We start from the raw sequence: 21,187 nt of genomic DNA, 5'->3' as shown, positions 1-21,187 counted from the left end.
AATATACCACATCTTATTTATTCATCAGCTGATGACTTTGGGCAATTATGAATACTACTACTGTGAACATTCATGTCAATTTTTCATGTGGACATATGTTTTCATTTCTCTACTTTAATACCTCTTGAGATATACCTAGGAATGGAATTGCTGGGTTAAATGGGAACTCTGTGTTTATCCTTTTAAGGAATTGCCAGGTTGTTTTCCAAAGCAGCTCAACCATTTTATATTCCTACCAGAAATGTTTGAGGGACCTATTTCTCTACATCCTTACCAACATTATTATCTGACTTTTTTATTGTACCCATCCTAATTAGTATGAAATGGTATCTTGGGAGTTTATTTCATTTTGTTTTGTTACCATCTTAACCATTTTTTTTATTGTGGTAAAAAAAAAAAAAACATAAAATTTACTATCTTACCTTTTTTTAATGTACAGTTTGGTAGTGTTAAGTATATTCATGTTGTTGAACAGATCTCCAGAACTTTTGCGTCTTGCACAAATGAAACTCTATACCCATTTATCAACTGCCCCTCTTCTCCTCACCCTTAGCCACCATTCTGCTTTTTGTTTCTGTGAATTTCACTGTTAGATACCTTGCATAATGGAATCATACAGTATTTGTCTTTTTGTGACTGGCTTGTTTCACTTAGCATAATGTCTTCAAGGTTCATTCATGTTGTAACATGTGACAGGATTTCTTCTTAAAGCTGAATAAGGTTCCATTGTGTATATATACCACATTTTATTTATTTCCACTTACTTGTCAGACATTTATTGGGTTACTTCCGCCTCTTGGATATTGCAAATGTGCGTTGCATTGTGGATGTGGTTTGGTTTCCCTGATTGCTAATGATGCTGAGCATCTTTTCCTGAGCTTTGTATATCTCTGTATCTACTTTGGAAAAGTGCCTATTGAGATGCTTTGCCCAATTTTTAATTGGCCTGTCTTTCTATTAAAATATAAGAGTTCTCTAAAATCTATAAAGAACTTATCAAACTCAACACCCAAAAACCAAATAATCCAGTGAAGAAATGGGCAAAAAACATGAATAGACACTTCTCCAAAGAAAACATCCAGATGGCTAACCGACACATGAAAAAAATGCTCAACTTCACTCATCATCAGGGAAATACAAATCAAAACCACAATGAGATACCACCTCACACCTGTCAGAATGGCTAACATTAACAACTCAGGCAACAACAGATGTTGGCGAGGATGCGGAGAAAGAGGATCTCTTTTGGATTGTTGCTGGCAATGCAAGCTGGTGTGGCCACTCTGGAAAACAGTATGGAGGTTCCTCAAAAAACTAAAAATAGAACTACCCTACGACCCAGCAACTGCACTACTAGTTATTTATCCAAGGGATAAAGGTGTGCTGTTTCAAAGGGACACGTGCACCCCAATGTTTATGGCAGCACTATCAACAATAGCCAAATTATGGAAAAAGCCCAAATGTCCATCGATGGATGAATGGATAAAGATGTGGTGTGTGTGTGTGTGTGTGTGTGTGTGTGTGTGTGTGTATAATCTATATATATATATATATATATATATGCACATATATATATGTATATATATATATATATATATGCACATACATACAATGGAGTATTACTCAGCAATCACAAAAAATGAAATCTTGCCATTTGCAACTACGTGGATGGAACTGGAGAGTATTATGCTAAGTGAAATTAGTCAATCAGAGAAACACAAATATCATACGACTTCACTCATATGAGGACTTTAAGAGACAAAACAGATGTACATAAGGGAAGGGAAACAAAATAATATAAAAACAGGGAGGGGGACAAAACATAAGAGACTCATAAATATGGAGAACAAACTGAGGGTTACTGGAGGGGTTGTGGGAGGGGGGATGGGCTAAATGGGTAAAGGGCACTAAGGAATCTACTCCTGAAATCATTGCTGTACTATATGCTAACTAATTTGGGTGTAAATTTTTTAAAAAATTAAAATTAAAAAAATAAAATATGAGTTACTTATATTATTTGTGTCTTTGCCAGATATAATTTTTATGTTATGAGTTAAAATCTATGTTTATTTTCCACCAAGTAGCCAACTATCCAGGACCATTTATTGAATAATCCATGTTTTTCCTCCTTCAACAGGTACTTATTGAGCAAATATGTTGAGTTAGACCCTGAGAAAATAAGGAGAAAATGATGCAGAGCTTACATACTAGTTCAAAGACAGACTTGTGAGAAAATAATTACTATTCAGCAAGATAATGATTTTAATGAAGTTTATGAAAATCATTTTGTGACAAGAAGAAAAGAATGACCAGTATCTGCCTGGAGTTGAGGGAAGAGAGGAACAAAGAAAAAGTTAGGTCATGGAAAGTTTGAGAATAAAAGAGAACCAGGCACTGTGCTATGATAAGAAACTTAAATAATGAAAACTGTTTTCCAAATATAAAACGTTTAGTTTACTGTCTTCTCTGATTGTAGTTCATGTAAGTGCACTATAGTCAACAAACAGGTATCTTCTTTGTGGTGAAGTATGCCATGCTTATTTTCTGGTGTCCTGTATATACTGTATAGACCTTATATATACTTTATATACCTAACCTAAGTAACATACCTTTTTCCTATGGATATGTTTGAATGAAAAATTTACAGTTTTTATTGAAATAATTCATGTTTACCAAGCACAACTGTATGCCATCCCTCTTTAATGCATAACATATAGAATATTTAATAGCACATAATGGCCACTTTCTTTTTTTTTCTTTTTTTTTTTTTTTAAGTTAAATCCAAGTTAGTTAACATATAGTGTAATAATGATTTCAGGAATAAATTTAGTGATTTATCACTTACATATAACATCCAGTGCTCAACCCAACAAGTGCCCTCCTTAGTACCCATCACCCATTTAGCCCATCTCCCCACCCAACACCCCAGCAGCAACCCTCAGTTTGCTCTCTGTATTTAAGAGTCTCTTATGGTTTGTCTCCCTCTCTGTTTTTATATTATTTTTGCTTCCCTTCCCGTGTTCATCTGTTTTGTTTCTTATATTGCACATATGAGTGAAATCCTGTGATATTTGTCTTTCTCTGACTTATTTTGGTTAGCATAATACACTCTAGTTCCATCCATGTTGTTGCAAATTGCAAGATTTCATTCTTTTTGATTGCCACGTAACATTCCATTGTATATATATACCACATCTTCTTTATCCATTTGTCACTCAGTAGACATTTGGGCTCTTTCCATAATTTGGCTATTGTCGATAGTGCTGCTATAAACATTGGGGGCATGTACCCCTTCAAATCAGTGTTTTTGTATCCTTTAATACCTAGTAGTGCAATTGCTGAGTCATAGGGTAGTCCTATTTTTAGAATTTTGAGGACCCTCCATATTGCTTTCCAGAGTGGCTACACCAGTTTGTATTCCCACCAGCAGTACAAAAGCACTTCGTCTTTCTCCACGTCCTTGCCAACATCTGTTGTTGCCTGAGTTGTTAATGTTAGCCATTCTGACATGTGTGAGGTGGTATTTCATTGTGGTTTTGATTTATATTTCCCTGATGATGAGTGATGTTGAGCATCTTTTTATGTGTCTATTAGCCATCTGGATGTCTTCTTTGGAAAAGTGTCTATTCATGTCTTTTGCCCATTTCTTCACTGGATTATTTGTGTTTTGGGTGTTGAGTTTGATAAATTCTTCATAGATTTTGGATACTAACCCTGTATCTGATATGTCATTTGCAAATATCTTCTCCTATTCCATCGGTTGCCTTTTAGTTTTGCTGATTGTTTCCTTCACTGTGCAGAAGCTTTTTATTTTGATGAGGTCCCAGTAGTTCATTTTTGCTTTTGTTTCCCTTGCCTCTGGACACATGTCAAGTAAGAAGTTGCTGCAACTGAGGACAAAGAGATTGTTGCCTATTTCCTCCTCTAGGATTTTGATGGTTTCCTCTCTTACATTTAGGTCTTTCATCCATTTTGAGTTTATTTTTGTGCATGGTGTAAGAAAGTGGTCCAGGTTCATTCTTCTGCATGTTGCTGTCCAGTTTTCCCAGCACCATTTGCTGAAGAGACTGTCTTTTTTCCATTGGATACACCTTCCTGCTTTGTCAAAGATTAGTTGACCATGTTTGTGAGTCTATTTCTGGGTTCTCTTTCCTGTTCCATTGATCTGTGTGTCTGTTTTCGTGCCAGTACCATACTGTCTTGATGATTACAGCTTTGTAAAACAGCTTGAAGTCCGGAAATGTGATGCTTCCAGCTTTGGTTTTCTTTTTCAACATTGCTTTGGCTATTCAGGGTCTTCTGTGGTTCCATACAAATTTTAAGATTGTTTGTTCTAGCTCTGTAAAGAATGCTGGTGTTATTTTGATAGGGATTGCATTGAATATGTAGATTGCTTTGGGTGGTATCGACATTTTAACTGCATTTGTTCTTCAGTCCATGAGCGTGGAATGTTTTTCCATTTCTTTGCGTCTTCAATTTCTTTCATAAGCATTCTATAGTTTTCAGTGTATAGATTTTTCACCTCTTTAGTTAGGTTTATTCCTAGGTATTTTATGGGTTTTGGTGCAATTGTAAATGAGATAAACTCCTTGATTTCTGTTTCTGCTGCTTCTTTTGGTGTATAGAAATGCAACTGATTTCTGTGCATTGATTTTATGTCCTGTGACTTTGCTGAATTCATGTATCAGTTCTAGCAGTTTTTTGTGGAATCCTTTGGGTTTTCCACAAAGAGTATCCTGTCATCTGTGAAGAGTGAAAGTTTGACTTCCTCCTTGCCAATTTGGATGTCTTTTATTTCTGTTTCTTTTTTTTTTTTTTTAACATTTATTCATTTTTTTGAGAGACAGAGAGCAGGGGAGGGGAAGGAGCTGAGAGAGAGGGAGACACAGAATCCGATGCAAGCTCTAGGCTCTGAACTGACAGCACAGAGCCTGACATGGGGCTCAAACTCACAGACCATGAGATCATGACCTGAGCCGAAGTTGGATACTTAACGACTGAGCCACCCCTGATGTCTTTTATTTCTTTTTGTTGTCTGATTGCTGAGGTTAGGACTTTCAACACTGTGTTGAATAAAGTTACAGGAGTGGTAATGTCCACTTTCTTATAGAGGTATCACTTCACATGAAGAGGTGGTAATATAATTATATTTCAAAACTCATGTTACTTATATAAAGAATATTCAGATACTCTAACCTTTTCTTTTTTGGTGATTATAGAATAAATGTGTCATTAAATTATTTTTATGTATTTGTTATAGACCCGTCAATTCTTTATAGTTGTGTTCTCCATAATAGTTATCAAGGGTGCCCAAAATCTTTGACCCAACAACTTTGACTAGATAAGTGGAAAAAAGTCTAATATGAGATATAAAATGTTTTTCTCAGCATACATTTTAATTGGTTTGCATTTAGCACTTCTGTCAGATTCTAAGTCTTATACTTGGAAACTAGAACCAACAGTAGGTATAGTATGATATAAATATAATTAATTATTTCACCTATATATTTCACAAAACATTAGCATCTTAACTGCTTAATAAAAGCTTTTAAAATATCAGTATAAAATAAACAATAGAAACTTGATTTACTCAGATCTAAAGGAATTGATTTGGTTTCTGCCTGTGATTATGATTCAGTAGAGCATGTTAATAGATTATAGGGGAAAAATTAGAGTTAACTTTAAATATAAGCTAAAGTAATAATATAGTAGTAATAGCCTTTTCTTTATTTTTCCACAGTTCTTAGTGGTCTGTGTTCTAATGACTGTCCTCGTAAGATAACAGTAAGTAAACAAATCTCAGTTGTAAAATTTTCAGTGAAAATATTCTGCATAATAGATACTCACAAAATACTTATAAGTTACATTCAAATTGTTATTATTTAGAAGTGATTAAAGTATCCTTTAGTGCTCAAAAAACTTTACTGAGAATAAAATACCTTGTCTAAAAGATTCTCACCTCAAGGTTCACCTCCTTTATGAAGGCTTTTCTGATACCTTCCTGTAATTTCTTGGCATAAGGCATACTACCGCCATTTTAGCATATATAATACTTGAGCTCACGTCTCTATATTAAAAGCCTCTCTATACTAGACTGGCATCCCTTAAGGTCAAGAACCCTCTCATCATGTATACCTGGTACATAACCGAAGGTCAAGCATATAGTAAATAATGATTTTTTTTGGTATAGTCTTAATATTGACTTTCTGTGCTTCAGTGAAATAACAAAGTGTAAAAATAATTAGGCTTAGTTTTTTAAATTGCCAGTTCATATAAATTATAATAAGAATATTATATTGTGTATGGGTGTGGGCGTATCCCTGCTTGGGTCCTCATAATAACCTTGTTTCATGAGGAATTACCCCCCATGTAAAGATGAGGAAACTAAAGCTTAGTGAAATTAAATTATCTAATCATAGAGCTATGAAGTACTGGAACTAGAGCACAAAGCTAGGTGTTCTGGTTATAGTCTCACACTTTTACTACCCCAGTTAAGCACTGCAAGACCAACACTTTGTGTATGGTTGGGAAACTTCACATATTTGAGACATGTGGAAACAGACCCTAACCCAGAGATTTGCATGCAGAGATTTAATTTAGACTCAATTTCAAAGCAACAGCTATTGGCCCTTCAGAAATGGCTCAAATAGAGGCAGAGAAGCCAGGCGTTTGTATTCCTGCTTTAATCAGACTTTGCCTGCAGGCAGTCTCCAGGAAAGGCTTATAGCTAGTAGGAGCCAGCTCCCTTTGGCTGAAAACAGTGTCCAGGTAGGAACCCGGCTGTGAGCTATCAGCAGCCAACACTTTGAGGAGCTCAGGGAATAAGTGCCTCAGTCCTGAAGAAAATATCTGGACAATGCATCACATCTTTTATGAATGTATATGAGTGCCTGGTCAAGTCCATCTGCTTTCATATCGTTATAAAAATGTAGATGTATATAGTAGGGGAGGCTATGGGGAGGGGAATGCAGAAGATGTATGAGAACTCTCTGTACCTTCTACTTAATTTGGCTATGAATCTAAAACTGCTCTAAACAAGAAAGTCTGTTTTTTAAAAATTTTAACGTATAGATGTAATTAATCAGAGGCTTAAGATTAACTTGGTGATTTAGGTATTGTCTACCTAATCTGTGAATTATTCAATTCCTCTTGCTTCCTGTCATTGACCATATTCATTACATGGTCAAGCAAAGAACTGTGAAACATTGAAATGAAACCCACTCATTCTACCTATAAGTTCTGGCAGAAAAGTGGATAGGAAAGGCTGTATGATTAAAGCAGCTGCAGGTAATACTTCTGAGATCAATAATGTCCCCATTCTCTTTATCTTAAAATAAAAGCAACTTTAATTGTATGGAGAACTTTCATTTAGAAAGTCACATAAATTGGGGTGCCTGGGTGGCTCAGTCGATTAAGTGTCCAACTTCAGCTCAGGTCATGATCCCCCGGTTTGTGGGTTCGAGCCCTGCATCGGGCTTTGTGCTGACAGCCTGGAGCCTGCTTCAGATTCTGTGTCTCCTCCTCTCTCTTCCCCTTTCCTGCTCACACTCTGTGTCTCTCTGTCTCTCAATAATAAATAAACGTTTAAAAAAATTTTTTTTAGAAAGTCACATAAGTAAAATTCACCATGCAGAGAGATGTTCTTACGATGATTACTCCAACAGTCCTGCACCTTTGGGCTTTTTTTTGGTGACAAATCTGCCTCCCATTCGTCCATTTATTATTTTCTTTGAAATTCAGATCCTGCTGAACTGCCTTCACATATATCATTTTCCTGCCCCACTGATATCACAAATCACAATTTTATGACAACCTAAAAGAAACAAATGCACACTATACTTCCCCAGTTTTCCATATATCAAATGTATGCCCTCTTGTATTTTATGAAAAAGTAGGCCTTCTTCATATTGCTTTGTACTGAACATAGTATAAAGTTTTACATCAGGTATATGACCCTATGTGAAACTAAGAGGGAAAATGTACCTACCACATGAGTACTTTACCACTTGAGTTAATTTATGAGTTGGATAGCTCTTGTGCTACTAATATGTTCCCACCTGATACAGGCAGCCTATTTGATAACATGAAGAAAGGAAGGAATTATTCAAATCAGAAACCAATCCCACCCAAATTCCTTCATCTCCATTTTGAAAACCCCTGGTCATACTCTGGACCTTATCTACCAGAACTATTTTACTTTAGAAATTTTTTTATTGTTTGTTTATTTATTTATTTATTTTGAGAGAGAGGCATGCAGGCGAGCAGGGGAGGGGCAGAGAGAAAGGAAGAGAGAAACTCCCAGCAGGCTTCATGCTGTCAGCCCAGAGCCCAACTCAGGGCTTCATCTCACAAAGTGTGAGATCATGACCTAACCTAAAATCAAGAGTCAGAGGCTTAACCTACTGAGCTACCCAGATACCCTACTTTTGAAATTTTAATGCCATCCATTCAGCTATTTGACTACAAACTGTTTTCCAGCCTTCTCTTTCCCATTACTACACCTGTTCAACTTTAAGGCTGTTCGTCTCTTGACCTGTAATCAACCCACTCCTGCCTTTACCCTCCTCGTTTAGCTACCATACATCAACCTCACTCCTGCCATTACTTTTAACTCCCATTAAGCACTCTCCTTCTACTGTACCTGCCTAGCAAAATTATAGCCCTGGGTTAGTCCAAGCTGTTTACCTTCTTCAGTCCTAGACCTAGGCTCCTGGGCATTTCTAAAAAAAATAATAAACATACTTGCATATTGGTACCACCACTAGTTCATAGTCTTTACCTGAAATGAGCATTCTTAATTGTATCATAGTCTTATATGGATTCCTAGTCATCTTTTCGCCTATTCCTTTTCTCTGATTACTTTCAGGATTTTCTCTTTGTCTTGGGTTTTCTGCTGATTGAATATGATATGCATAGATAAATATAGGTTTTTAGTATTTTTCCTGTTTGGTGTTCTCTAAGCTTCCTGGATCTGTGGTTTGATATCTGTCACTAATTTTGGAAAATTGTCATGTTATTTCAAACATTTCTTTCTATTCCTTTCTCTCCTTCTCCTTCCAGTAATCCAGTGACACATATGTTACACCTTTGTCCCACAGTTCTGTTCAATTTTTTCAATAGTTTTTCTCTGTTTCAGTTTTGGAAGTTTCTATTGCTAGATCTTCAAGCTCACTGATCCTTTGTTCAGCCGTATCCAGGCTTTCTTCATTTTAATTATTTCTATCATTTCTGTTTGATTCTTAAGAGTTTCCATCTCTCTGCTTGTATTAACAGTCTGTTTTTGCATGCTGTCTACGTTTTCCAGTAGAGCCCTTAATGTATCAATCATAGTTCTTTTAAATTTCTGGTCTGCTAATTCTAACATTCTGCTATATCTGAATCTGGTACCAATGCTTGCTTTGTCCATTCAAACTTTGTTTTCTGCCTTTTAGCATGCCTTGAAATTTTTTGTTGAAAATCGGATATTATATATTGGGTGAAAGGAACTAAGGTAGATGGGCCTTTAGCATGAGGTTTTATGTTTATCCAGCTAGGATAACTCTAACAACTGTGTTTACTGTTTGCAGTAACTATGCTGTCAGAGGAAGCAGTTTTCTCCAGTGTCTTTTTTCTTCCCTATTGTCTTTGTGTTTTTCTCCCACTTCTTAAACAGGGTCTGAGGCTTGCAGTGCTTTTAGCTATAATCCCATTATAAGACAGAAGCCCAGTTGATGTGGTGGTAAGGAGCAAGAGTTAGAAAATGCATCCTATACTCCTATGATTAGGTCTCAGGCTTTTAGTGAGCCTGTGTCCCTGGGATGTGGCATACACATGTGCTTCTTCTTAGCTTCCCCTCCCCCATGGGCAAGACAGGAAGGCCAGAAAGGGCTAAAGTTAGGCATTTCCTTTCCCCCAGGTTAAACCCAGGTCACTTAAGATCTGGTAAAATAGTTTTCCTTGAGGGTAAGGTGTTAAGAACCAAGGGCTCTGGGCCTATGTCAGAATGCTTACTTCCCCTCCCTGTGCTAGAAGCATGAGAGTTCTGACCCAATCTTACCCCTGAGAATCTGGTGGGACTTCTGGAGGTAAAACTCACAAAAGCGTGGGGCTCCTCTAAGACTGTTTACCTCCCTCTTCCAGAGTTTGAATTCTCAAACTAGTTCCTATTGAGCTTCCAGCAATTTTTCCATTACAGTTTAAGTGTCCTACCAGTACTAGCTCCAGTTTCAGTCATCTGCATCTAGGCCTCTGCTCCCAGTAAGCTGTGATTCTGTATCCACCCCTCTCTCCAGTGTCAGGGTAGCAGTTTGCCCTGTGACCTGAGTTCTCTGAATCTAAGGAGAATTGTTTTACTTCAGCTTTTTTGTTCTTTTTCTGAGGAGTTAGGACTTCCAAGCTCTTTACAGGTCAGACCAGAAACTCTCCTCATATTTTTTCTTTAAAGATTTTTTTTAAGTAAATTTATTTTGAGAGAGCAGGAGAAGGGGAGAGAGAGAGAGGGAGAGAGAGAATCCCAAGCAGGCTTCATACTGTCAGCGTAGAGCCTGACGTGGGGCTCAATGTCATGAACTATTAAAGCATGACCTGAGCTAAAATCAAAAGTCAGATGCTTAACTGTCTGAGGCACCCAAGAGCCCCTCTCCTTGCATTTTTATCAGTATTGCTTTATTTTTCCTTGTTATAGCTTTATTACAACATAACTGACATGCAATAAGCTGTACATAATGAATATATTCAATTTGATGTTATGTTGTATATATTATATATATATATATACACAATATATATATTTATTTGGATATATATATCCATTATATATGGATATATCATGCCAATATAATGAAACACTATATCTAAAAGTTTTTTTGTGCCCCTTGGCTATCCCTCCTTCTCACCTTCCCTGACCCTCCTCCCTATGCTACTTACTTTTCCTCAGTCACCACTGATAGCTTCTCTGTGAGTGTTGCTTTACTTTAAAAGTTGTTCTTGTTACTTCATGGCTTTTATCAGTATGTCTTCCTCTGTGTCATTTATTGTTCTTTTCCTTGAAATTTGTTTAACTTTTTTTAAAATTTGAACATCTATAGAAGTATAGGTTAATATAATAAAACTCCTTGTGTCCATACTACCATCCAGCTTCAGCACTATCATCATATACCACCACCTACTAATTCCATTCACAGCCCCTCTTACGCTATTTTAAGGAAAATCCATTATGTCTTATATTCTGTAAATACTTCCATGTATATCTCTCTAAGATAAGGACTTTTTACATGTTAGACCAGAAACTCCCATTTTTTCATAAAAACTATTTTATATCCTTTCCAGCATCTTCTTAAATCCATTCCCACGTTCATTTCTCAGTCATTGACCTAGATTCCTACTTCAAAGGGAAAATAAGAATGTAAAATCAGAATTTCTTCAACTGTGTTCAGTAACTTTGGGGAAGTTATATAACTCCTATTAAGCCTTATTCTCCACATCTGTATAATGGGGAACTAATTGTATGCATTTATGTTAGCTTCCTATTCCTGCTGTAACAAATTACCATAAATTTAGTGGCCTCAAACAGCACAAATATATCCTTTTACAGTTGTGGAAGTCAAAAATACAAATACGCTTCACAGAGCAGGACTCCATTCCTTTGGAGGCTTTAAGGAGAATCCATTCCCTTGCCCTTAACTTCTCAAGGCCACCTATATTCCTTGGCTTATGGCCCTTCTATCCATCTCTAAATCCAACCATGTAGCATCTTCGTACCACTGACCCTAACCCAATCCTGCCTTCCTCTTTCACTTATAAGGACTGTAGTGATTACATTGGGTCCATCTGGACAATCCAAGATAATCTCTCCATCTCAAGACCCTTAATCATGTGTTTGCTTCAGCAACACATATACTAAAATTGGAGTGATACAGAGATTAGCATCGCTCCTGGGTAAGAGCGACATGCAAATTCATGAAGCATTCCACATTCTTAAGGGAAAAAAATCCTTAATCACATTGGCAAATTCCCTTTTGCAATATAAGATTATCAACAGGTTTTGGGAGCTAGGATGTGAACATCTTTAGGGGACCATTATTCTGCCTACTACACTACCTCCTAAGGTTTTTATTAGGATTAGAAGAATTAATGTAGGCAAATCAGAGCAGAGGTCTAATACACAATAAATACTCAAAGAGTGTATCTGCTATTCTTTGTCAATGGTAATGGTTATTTCCCTGCCTCTATAACATCCCTGTATTAGCAAGGATAATGAGTTCCAAATTTTTGAGAAATGCTGGTGTTCTGTTTGCCTTCAAGATAAGACTAGAGGTCTATTTGACTTCATGACTTTTTTCTTATAATGTAAATCTTTTTTGATATATATCACAAATTTATGAAATATGGATATCTATTTTTAGTGAGAGCTACCATAAGCATCTGTGAATCTAAAGAGTATTTTTATTCCTATTTCCTGATTTTTCTCTTTAAATACCAAACTAATTTTTTTAATCTTTTATTCACAATTTAACATATATTGTGGGGACGGCTGGGTGGTTCAGTAGGTTAAGCATCCGACTCCAGCTCAGGTCATGATCTCACGGTCTGTGAGTTTGAGCCCTGGGTCAGGCTCTGTGCTGACAGCTCAGAGCCTGGAGCCTGCTTCAGATTCTGTGTCTCCCTCTCTCTCTGCCCCTCCCCTGCTCATGCTCTGTCTCTGTCTCAAAAATAAATAAAAACAAAAAAAAAATAAAATAAAATAAATAAAAACATTTTAAAAATAATAACATATACTGTGTTAGTAGAGATTATAGCTTCTTTCTCTGTCAATTGGTAATTCTTTTAACCAAAGCCTGCTGACTTTTCCCGCTTTCTGGATTATGAGTCTATAAGCAGGCATATGAGTGTTCTCATTGAACAAAGGGTTGGAAATAGTCCTTTAATCTGCTATACACAAAAAGAATCCATGCATATTCCTTTTAAGTAGTTTCATGAGGACAGAGGAAGGATCTGTTTTGCCTGTCTGTATGTCCTAGAACATAGCACAGGGCCCGTGCTTACCAGTTTCAGTTATCTTCTATAGCACTAAATATAATCTCTTCATCCACACCCATCCCTTTTGCTATTTCTTTTTATTAATCAATGTACTAATTATGCTGTGAGTTCCACATCCTTCTCAGAGACCTCATTCCGTTGTTTATTCTACCTAGCCTGTGTATTCAACCTCCGCCTCTCTGTTGCTGCCTTCCCTTCAGCATTTAAGGAGCACCCAAGTCTCTCTTATCTGCAAGAGCAAATATGCATATTTTCCAGAATCTCACATCCTCTCCAGCTATTACCTAATCTCGGTTTTCTCTGCTCAGTCAAATTTATTAAGTTGTCCACCATTGGATCTCTCCCAATTAGTTACTTCCATATCCTTAACCGACTGTCATAATCTAGCATTTGACCTGAGGCCTGGTTCTCCTGACCACTCCTAGAAACACTCTCCTTTCCTTGGTTTCCTTTATTTTCACCCTTTCTGGCTCCCTTCCACTTCTCTGGCCATTCTCCCTTTTCCTTTATGGACATTTACTCTGCCCATCTGGAAATGCAGGTGCTCCTCAGGCTCTCACTCTAGGTTCTCTTCTCACTCTACTCTCTTAGTTATCTCAGTCTCTCCCCTATTTGTTTGGTGGGTGTTTTGTTTTGTTTTGTTTTGGGGTGCTTGTTTTTGCCATTTGTATACTGATCACTCCCAAACCTGTTTTCCAGCCATCTCTCCTGAGCTTCAGACCTTTATATCTGAGTGTCTTACAGGGACTGATAAAACTGAAATCCAGTGTTTCCCCACAAAAACTCAGTCCACTTCCTATGTTCCCTTTCTCAGTTACTTTTTCCTTTCCCTTACCCCCCAGATCTACTAGGTTATTGGTCTCAACCCCTAAATATCCTTCCTCTATCCAATCATCATTTAGTCCAGGTTATCATTGTTCTTGCTTTTCATGCCTGACTGTTGGGAGTTATCTGAGCCATCCTTCAAAAAGGTACCCCAGTGATCTTTCTAAAATACAGACCTTCAGTGGCTTCTCTTTGTCCTTGAAAAATGGTCCAAACCTAGTTAGACCTAGTTTGACCTAGCTTGAGCTTTTGTTTACCTCTTCAGCCATATTCCTTGCCATTTCTCCTCACACCCACTCCCAGCTCTCTCAGCCACACATAACTACTTGTTCTGCCATTCTGTCTCATCTCCAGCCTCTTGCATGTTTTTTCTCTGTCCTGAAGCCTCCTCTTCTCCACCTTCTCCTAGATTCCTTCATGTGACCTTCAGGTCAGCTTTCAGACAGTATTTCCTCTGAGAATCATTCCTGGGCTCCCCACTGACATAGGTCTGGATATACCATCTGTTGTTTCTTAGCACCCTATGCATAGTCCTGCTACTTACCACTTCTGTATTTGGTGAGTTATCTGTGTTCAGCCCTTGAAGGAGACTGGGTCTTGTTTATTATTCTGTACTTACTCCCTAACACAGTGGCCTGACACATAGTAGCACAATAAATATTTATGTATGAATAAATGAGCTTTTCCTAAAATTTGGTTTCCTTTTTTTTTATGGGCCTTCATTGATAAATTTACCATACCACCTCTTAACCACAATCACAATACACATACCACCTCTTAACCACAATCACTTAACATATTCATTGCTAAGTTTGAACATTTGCAGAATAAATTACAAGCTATTCACAAGAGAAATGCATTCTGCAAAGCCCTGATATAAAGGGAAAACATCCCTTATTTATGCTCTCAGAGATACCTCATTATGAGACAGATGTTTCAGTTGTTACTACAAGCAGATTTTTAATATATGTAGCAGAACAAGATGTATCTTTAACATTTTTTTTCATCTTTTCAATCAGAAATATTCTCAGGCTTGTATTTGTTCTGTGTAGGAATAATATGAGAAAGTATAAGCCAAGTAAGTTTCTCTTTGTCTTTATTTTAAGGAAAATAATCTGATTTAGTACTTTTACCTTCCCATCTTTAAAAGACACTAGTCTTTGCTACAACAAATATTTATTGATCAAAACAGATTTATGTATTTGATATCTTTTTAAACTATTATTCTACCTTTAATTCTAAGTATTTGCCTTTTTATCACACCTGACAGTGGCAATATCATCTTTCTTCTACCAAGGATAGAAAAAAATTGAAATTTTTCTGCATTTAATGTCCTTTTGTAGTCCTTTACAAAGGGAAAAGTTCCTTGCATTTTTAACAGGAAAATAACCAAAATTAAATAAATAATTTACTGAATTTAATGTCTTGAAGAAATAAGTAAGAAATAATAGAAAAAATTCAATATTGAACTAAATTAGGCAATACAGTTAACACTAATGAAAATAAGGAAAAATATCCATGAGTGTTTATAAAAACATGAACAAAAAAATTACCTGTGAGAAAAATAAATCCATATGTAAGTCAGCTATTTTTCTAACATTTTAGAATCATAAACTTTATATTGCATAGTTAAAACTAATATTGATTTTAGCTAACACAATGTGTCTTACAAGTTCTTCCAGTTTAGTTTTACCATCCAGAGCCAGTGATGTAAAATATACTGTAGTCTCCAAGTAGGAGCCCAAGACCTTAAAACAAATCCTTAGATAATCAGGCACTTAACAGTGACATAAACCCCCCCCCCAAAAAAAACCCCAAGATTCGTCTAGGCTACTTAAAAAGATAGTCTAATGAAGAAAAGAAATGTATTCCAACCCTGATTTTCTATAATTCAACAGGCATACAGAGGACAGTTAGTTTAAAACAATCTGTATAATACAGCACCCAAACAGTGTTGCATCAATATGACACATCCTAGAACAAGAAAAATGAGCCAAATATAGTCCTTGTTTACTTCTAGAATGGAAAACTTGAGAGATCACTAATATTTTTTCATTTAACTTCTCTGAATTCTCTCAAACGAATATCAGCATGACATTTAAAAGGAAAGTTGGGACAATGTGAGAGATTTGTACTAAGATTTTCACACAGAAAGTGAACTTACTAGATGATGGGCTATAGGGCTCAGCATTCCAGAGGAATAGCTAATGTCTTAATTTTTTCTTACCAAAATTTATGAAATCAATTTATGAAATGTTTTCAACAAATATGTTTCTGCCTTGAAAATAAAAACTGAAACTACTGTAAAATTTATGTTAACTATACTTCAATTTAAAAACGAAAATAGGCAATTACAACATGACTTCTTCTAATGACAGAAGGAGGCTTCGTCTCCTAAGTCAGAAGTTGGCAAACTGTAAAAGACCAGAGAGTAAATAGTTTCAGCTTTGTGTGGGTCACATGGTCTCCATCTCAACTACTCAACTCTAAAGTAAAAGCAGCCATAGACAATATGTAAACAATGAGCAAAAATCTGTGTTCCAATAAAAATTTATAAAAACAGGATGCAGGCCAGGTTTGCCACAGGGGCCATTGTTTGGCAATGCTTACCCAGGGTTATACATTCAATGATTGACTGCTTTACCACTTACTCAGCCTGATTCAAAACATCATTGTACAAATGTCATGTTAAGTGAGGTGTGTCCAGGAAAGTGTGAGTAAATTCTTGGGCTTTGCAGTGAATCCAAGAGAAAAAATGCTCCTGTATGATCTGAGACCCCAAAATACACAGAATATGAAATCACAATATACTAGATATCGTTGCTGAAAACAGGAGGTTTGGTCACCCACACGTATGACACAGTCCCTCCCTTCCCCCAACTCTTCAGAACATGGAACACCACTCTTTTATACAATTCAAGCCAGAAATGCCTGGTGGTGTACCTTATGTTTGGGCTGGCACCTGTGAGTATAACTGTCAATCCATTAAGGCTTATTTGTGCTTCCTATCTAAGTTTCCAGAGCCTTCACTCTCAAACAGCACTTCTCAAAAACCATGGTTTGTGACCTAAACTGTATGTACCACACCCTGATGTGAAATTTTCAGGCCACATTAAAACATGGTTGTGCACAATTTCCAGAAATTTCTGTGGAGAGTTGATCTGCCTGTGTGTAGATATGGCATCATGCCTTCAATCTTACTATTACGGGCTCTCTAAAACCCTCACATTCCAGTATAAAAAAGAAGATTCAGAATCACTGGGAACTGGGTCATAATCGTGAGGCACTTATAAACATCATTCCACACAAAAAAAGTTGCCAAACCAGAAGCAAGGACAAGTTGTAAGACATAAAGGACCAATGATTTTTTTATGACTGAGGAGGTCATTCATGTATTCAGTCAGTATTTATTTATTCACTTCCTGCTATGTTCTAGGTGCTACATGAGACAAAAATCACTGCCCTCATGGAGATCACAGTCTAGTACACTAGTACAGCATACTAGTAGAATGAGATATTTGAGCTGGGAGTGGCCTTTATATTGCACAGCTCCAGGGTTTCACCATTCATGTCACAGTCTGTGTCAGTGGCACCCCCTAGAGTGGTAAAATGGACAACCTGTAGAGTCTTCCATGGTGACCATGACTTGATTCTTGAAAGACTAGGATTTTAGTAGGTACAGAAGCAGAAGGAGGGCAGTCCAGGTAGAGGAAAATAGTATATGCGAAGGCATCATTTATTTAGTGCCTAAGGTTGATGTGGCTGTAGGCCCTGGGGCTATTAAGAGTAAATTCTTGTGACCTGAATTATAAAACCACATCATTCCTTCAGTCATTGAAAAAAAATAGTTGTTAAGCACTTACCATGATCCAGGCTCCACTATAAAACATTGGGATACAGCAGTGAACAAATCCAAAATTGTACCCAACCTCATGGAATTCACAATCCAAGACCATATGAAGAATTACAAGAATGATGAGCACTTCAGTAGTAAAGTACCCAGCATTAGGAGTGCTTATAACTGGGCGAACATACCCAATTCAGGTAGTTAAAAATTGGAGGGACGGGAGAGGAATGGATGGGGTAAAAGCATAAAAGAGGGGAATGGGCTTGGATTGTTTAGGAAATCAAATGTCCACAGCAAAAACAATTCAAGAGTGTCTTCAAAGAAAGTGGGCAGCTCGAAAAAAAAAGACATTTAATACACTTCTTGCTAATCCTGGATGTTAGGTCTCCATAGGAATGTGTAGGGGGGAACGTTGACCTCAGTGTGAATTCTGTAGGGGGGAGGAATTTCAAAGAGGAAACAGTTCATTTTATAGAAACTAGTATGCATTTGTTTCATTAAGCAAGAACTCTTAACACTTAGACAACCAAGATTACTGTACCACTTACTACAGGTTACATCCTCGAAAGTGTGTCTGTAAACTTCAGATGAAACTCAGGACCTCCAAAGCAGCACCAGGTCCATTCCTAGACCCTGACTCAGCCTTCTTCCCCCACTTACAAACCAGGGGAAAAAAAAAAAAACCAAAAACCTGTGTCTTTCTCTGTTCAATTCAGGAACTTAGATGTCTTACTGTAAAAAGGAAGAAACTCTCGTGAAATGGTGAAGAACCCCATAATTACTCACTTAATATAGGAAGTGATAAAAAAGAGATTGTTTACTTTATGTATTGTTACAAGTCTTCCCATTTATAGTAAGTACCTTTTCCTTATCCCATGTATGTGGAAAACATTTCTAAACGTTAAAACACATCATTGGCACATATAAACCTTATGGTAGAGTGATCATCCATATCAGACAAACTACTTAGAATTTTATAATTTCTGCCTTATTGTTCTTTCTGTTGAATAGAACAGGGGCAAGAAAACACCATCCAGTGGACAGATCCAGCTTCCTGACTGTTTTTGTGAATTAAGTATTATTGGGACACGGCCGCACTCATTTATTTACATATTATCTATGGCTACTTTAATGCTATATCAAAGTAACTGGCAATGAAAGACTTTATGGTCCACAAAGCCTAAAATATTTACTGTCTATCTGGCTCTATAGATAAAATGTTTGCAGACATCTGGGCAGAATAACAACAATAGAAAGTAAAAGTTACTCTCATCTTTCTCTGATTAACTAAACTTTTTAAGCTAGCACCCTAAATATCCATTCAGTCAAATATTTGCTGTTTCAGAGATGTTCCCTCCAAATCATTTTAAACTATCTCTTGTGAAACTATACAAGCTATAAGATTCTCTCATTTGAAATACTCTGATTTAGTGCTCAAGATAGGAGTGCTCCCATCTACATGATTGCTCTTTCTCTCAATTTAAATCACTTGCAAATTAAAATTTGCTTGCAAATTTAATAAAGGTTATTTAATGCTGAAATATCCATATTTTCTTATGTATACTACTTGCTTCCTTGCTTGTCAAGGGAATTCTACTCCCACACATATTCCTACAAGACCCTACACTTCACTTATATACCTATCTGATAGCCTTAAGTTTGCCCTTAAGAGGAAAAGGTCACACTATTTTGTAGTTACAGATGAAAATTGAGTATGCTCAAGTCATAATAGTATAGGCCATGTGAAAGCACTTACACAATAAATGCTTTCAGATCATGCCTTTTAAGAGCTAAATAATTTAAAGTAAATAAACATTTCATATTATATCACACAATTCAGAAAGCTTAATGATTCCCAACTTGAATCTCTCTGCCTTTCAAATCTGCGAAATTTCAATTCTATGAACTCTCATTTTACTGCTTTGCAAAATTTGTGTTGGTTAAGAAAGGTGCATTGCTACTATAAAAAAAAAAAAAAAAAAAAAAATTCCGCACCACTACAAGCAATTGAAAAGAATGAGAAGTGTCTCAGTGTTTTCTGTGTACCCAACTGAATCAATGGTTTTATTCTCTTGTATTGAATCAAATCCAATCATTAAACAAAAACTTAGGGTATGCTAAATACTCTCATAAGCTGATAATATTTATAAAGTATACAAAATGTAGTCCTAGTAGATAAGTGGGGTCCCCAAACAACCAGCATCAGCATCTCTGGAAAGTGTAAGAAATGCACATTCCCAAGGGCTCACCCAGACATGTGAAATAAGAACATCTGGGGATGCACTCAATCCATCTGTATTTTAACAGTCACTCCAGGTGTTCAGTGCTTTCTAAAGTTTGAAAGTCCAGTCCACAGCCCTGGACATTGGGGAAAGGGATTTACTATAGGCCATCTTTGTCTTACACAGCAATTATGTATACTTGGAAGTGGAATTTTATTCCAAAGATAAATTCTTGCAAAGAAATTATTCATGTAGTTTTAAAATCCTACAATAAAAAAAAAACAAGAAGGTGAACTTGATAAATGTTTCTGGTTATAATCAAAATAATTTTGCTCACTTAATAGTTCAACATAATTGAAAAGGAGATTTCATTACCAAAATTAAAAAACAATAATGTGTACATATTGAATACTTACTGTGTGCCAGGCACTGTTCTAATTATTTTACACATATTTGCTCAGTCTTCACTATAATCCTATGAGAGAGGTACTGTGATTATCCTTAATTTAAGATGAGGGAACTGAAACAGGGAGGAGTTAAGTAACCTGCCGAAGATCACACAGAAAATAAATTAAAGAGGAGAAATTTGAATCCATATTGTCTGACTCTAAAAACTACATTGTTATTCTCAGGATTTGAAAAGCTAATACCTAAAATACTCTCAATATATGAAATATATGGAATAACTCACAGGCCTAAAATTATTGTATTAATCAGCTCTAACTACCATTACAAAATACAATAGAAATTTATGTTCTCACAGTTATGGAACCTGGAAGTCTAAGATCAGGGTACCAGTATGGTCACGTTTTGATGGAGGCTCTCTTCCTGGCTTGCCAAGGGTCACCTTCTTGCTTTGTGTTCATATGGCCTTTCTAGGTTTGAGCACATGGAGAGAGAGAGAGCAAGCTCTGTGGTGTCTCGAGGGTTCCACTCTCATAACCTCTCTAACCCTAATTACCTTCCAGATATCAGCACATTAGGAGTTGTGGCTTCAACATATAAATTTGGGGTGGAGACAAACATTCAGTCCATAACAGAACAAAAATCCATTTCAGAGGAGGTGTGAAGAAGAAATTAATGTGAAACTCACAGATGTGTTATCATCATTCCTGATTGACATTCCCATAGTTTGGGCTCCTGGCATATTACCTTTTCAGGTTTTACCTAAAGGAATTTAAGATGTGTGCATAAATACTTACATGAACTAGAGGAATTATTTCAGAAATTCTTAATAAAGATATGTAAAAGATACTAAAGATATAGCAATACTCCT

At 36.5% G+C, this 21,187-nt stretch overlaps 1 protein-coding gene and 1 non-coding gene across 2 annotated transcripts in view; both read left to right on the top strand.

Moving 5' to 3' along the window:
- ITFG1 (integrin alpha FG-GAP repeat containing 1) overlaps positions 1 to 21,187 on the top strand; it is a 342,298-nt gene that overhangs the window by 248,052 nt on the left and 73,059 nt on the right. Inside the window, exon 13 of the mRNA XM_042920514.1 lies at positions 5,741 to 5,784. Within this exon, the coding sequence (XP_042776448.1) occupies positions 5,741 to 5,784 (44 nt within the window). The remainder of the gene's footprint in view (positions 1 to 5,740; positions 5,785 to 21,187) is intronic.
- Positions 11,854 to 11,957, top strand: LOC122209269. Its single transcript, XR_006197541.1, has one exon. It is a non-coding gene; the product is annotated as a U6 spliceosomal RNA (small nuclear RNA).

The sequence above is a fragment of the Panthera leo genome, chromosome E2 (assembly GCF_018350215.1).
Source record: "Panthera leo isolate Ple1 chromosome E2, P.leo_Ple1_pat1.1, whole genome shotgun sequence".
NCBI lineage: Eukaryota > Metazoa > Chordata > Mammalia > Carnivora > Felidae > Panthera > Panthera leo.
Note: the sequence above shows the minus strand (reverse complement) of the source record. Positions and strands in the feature narration are given on the sequence as shown.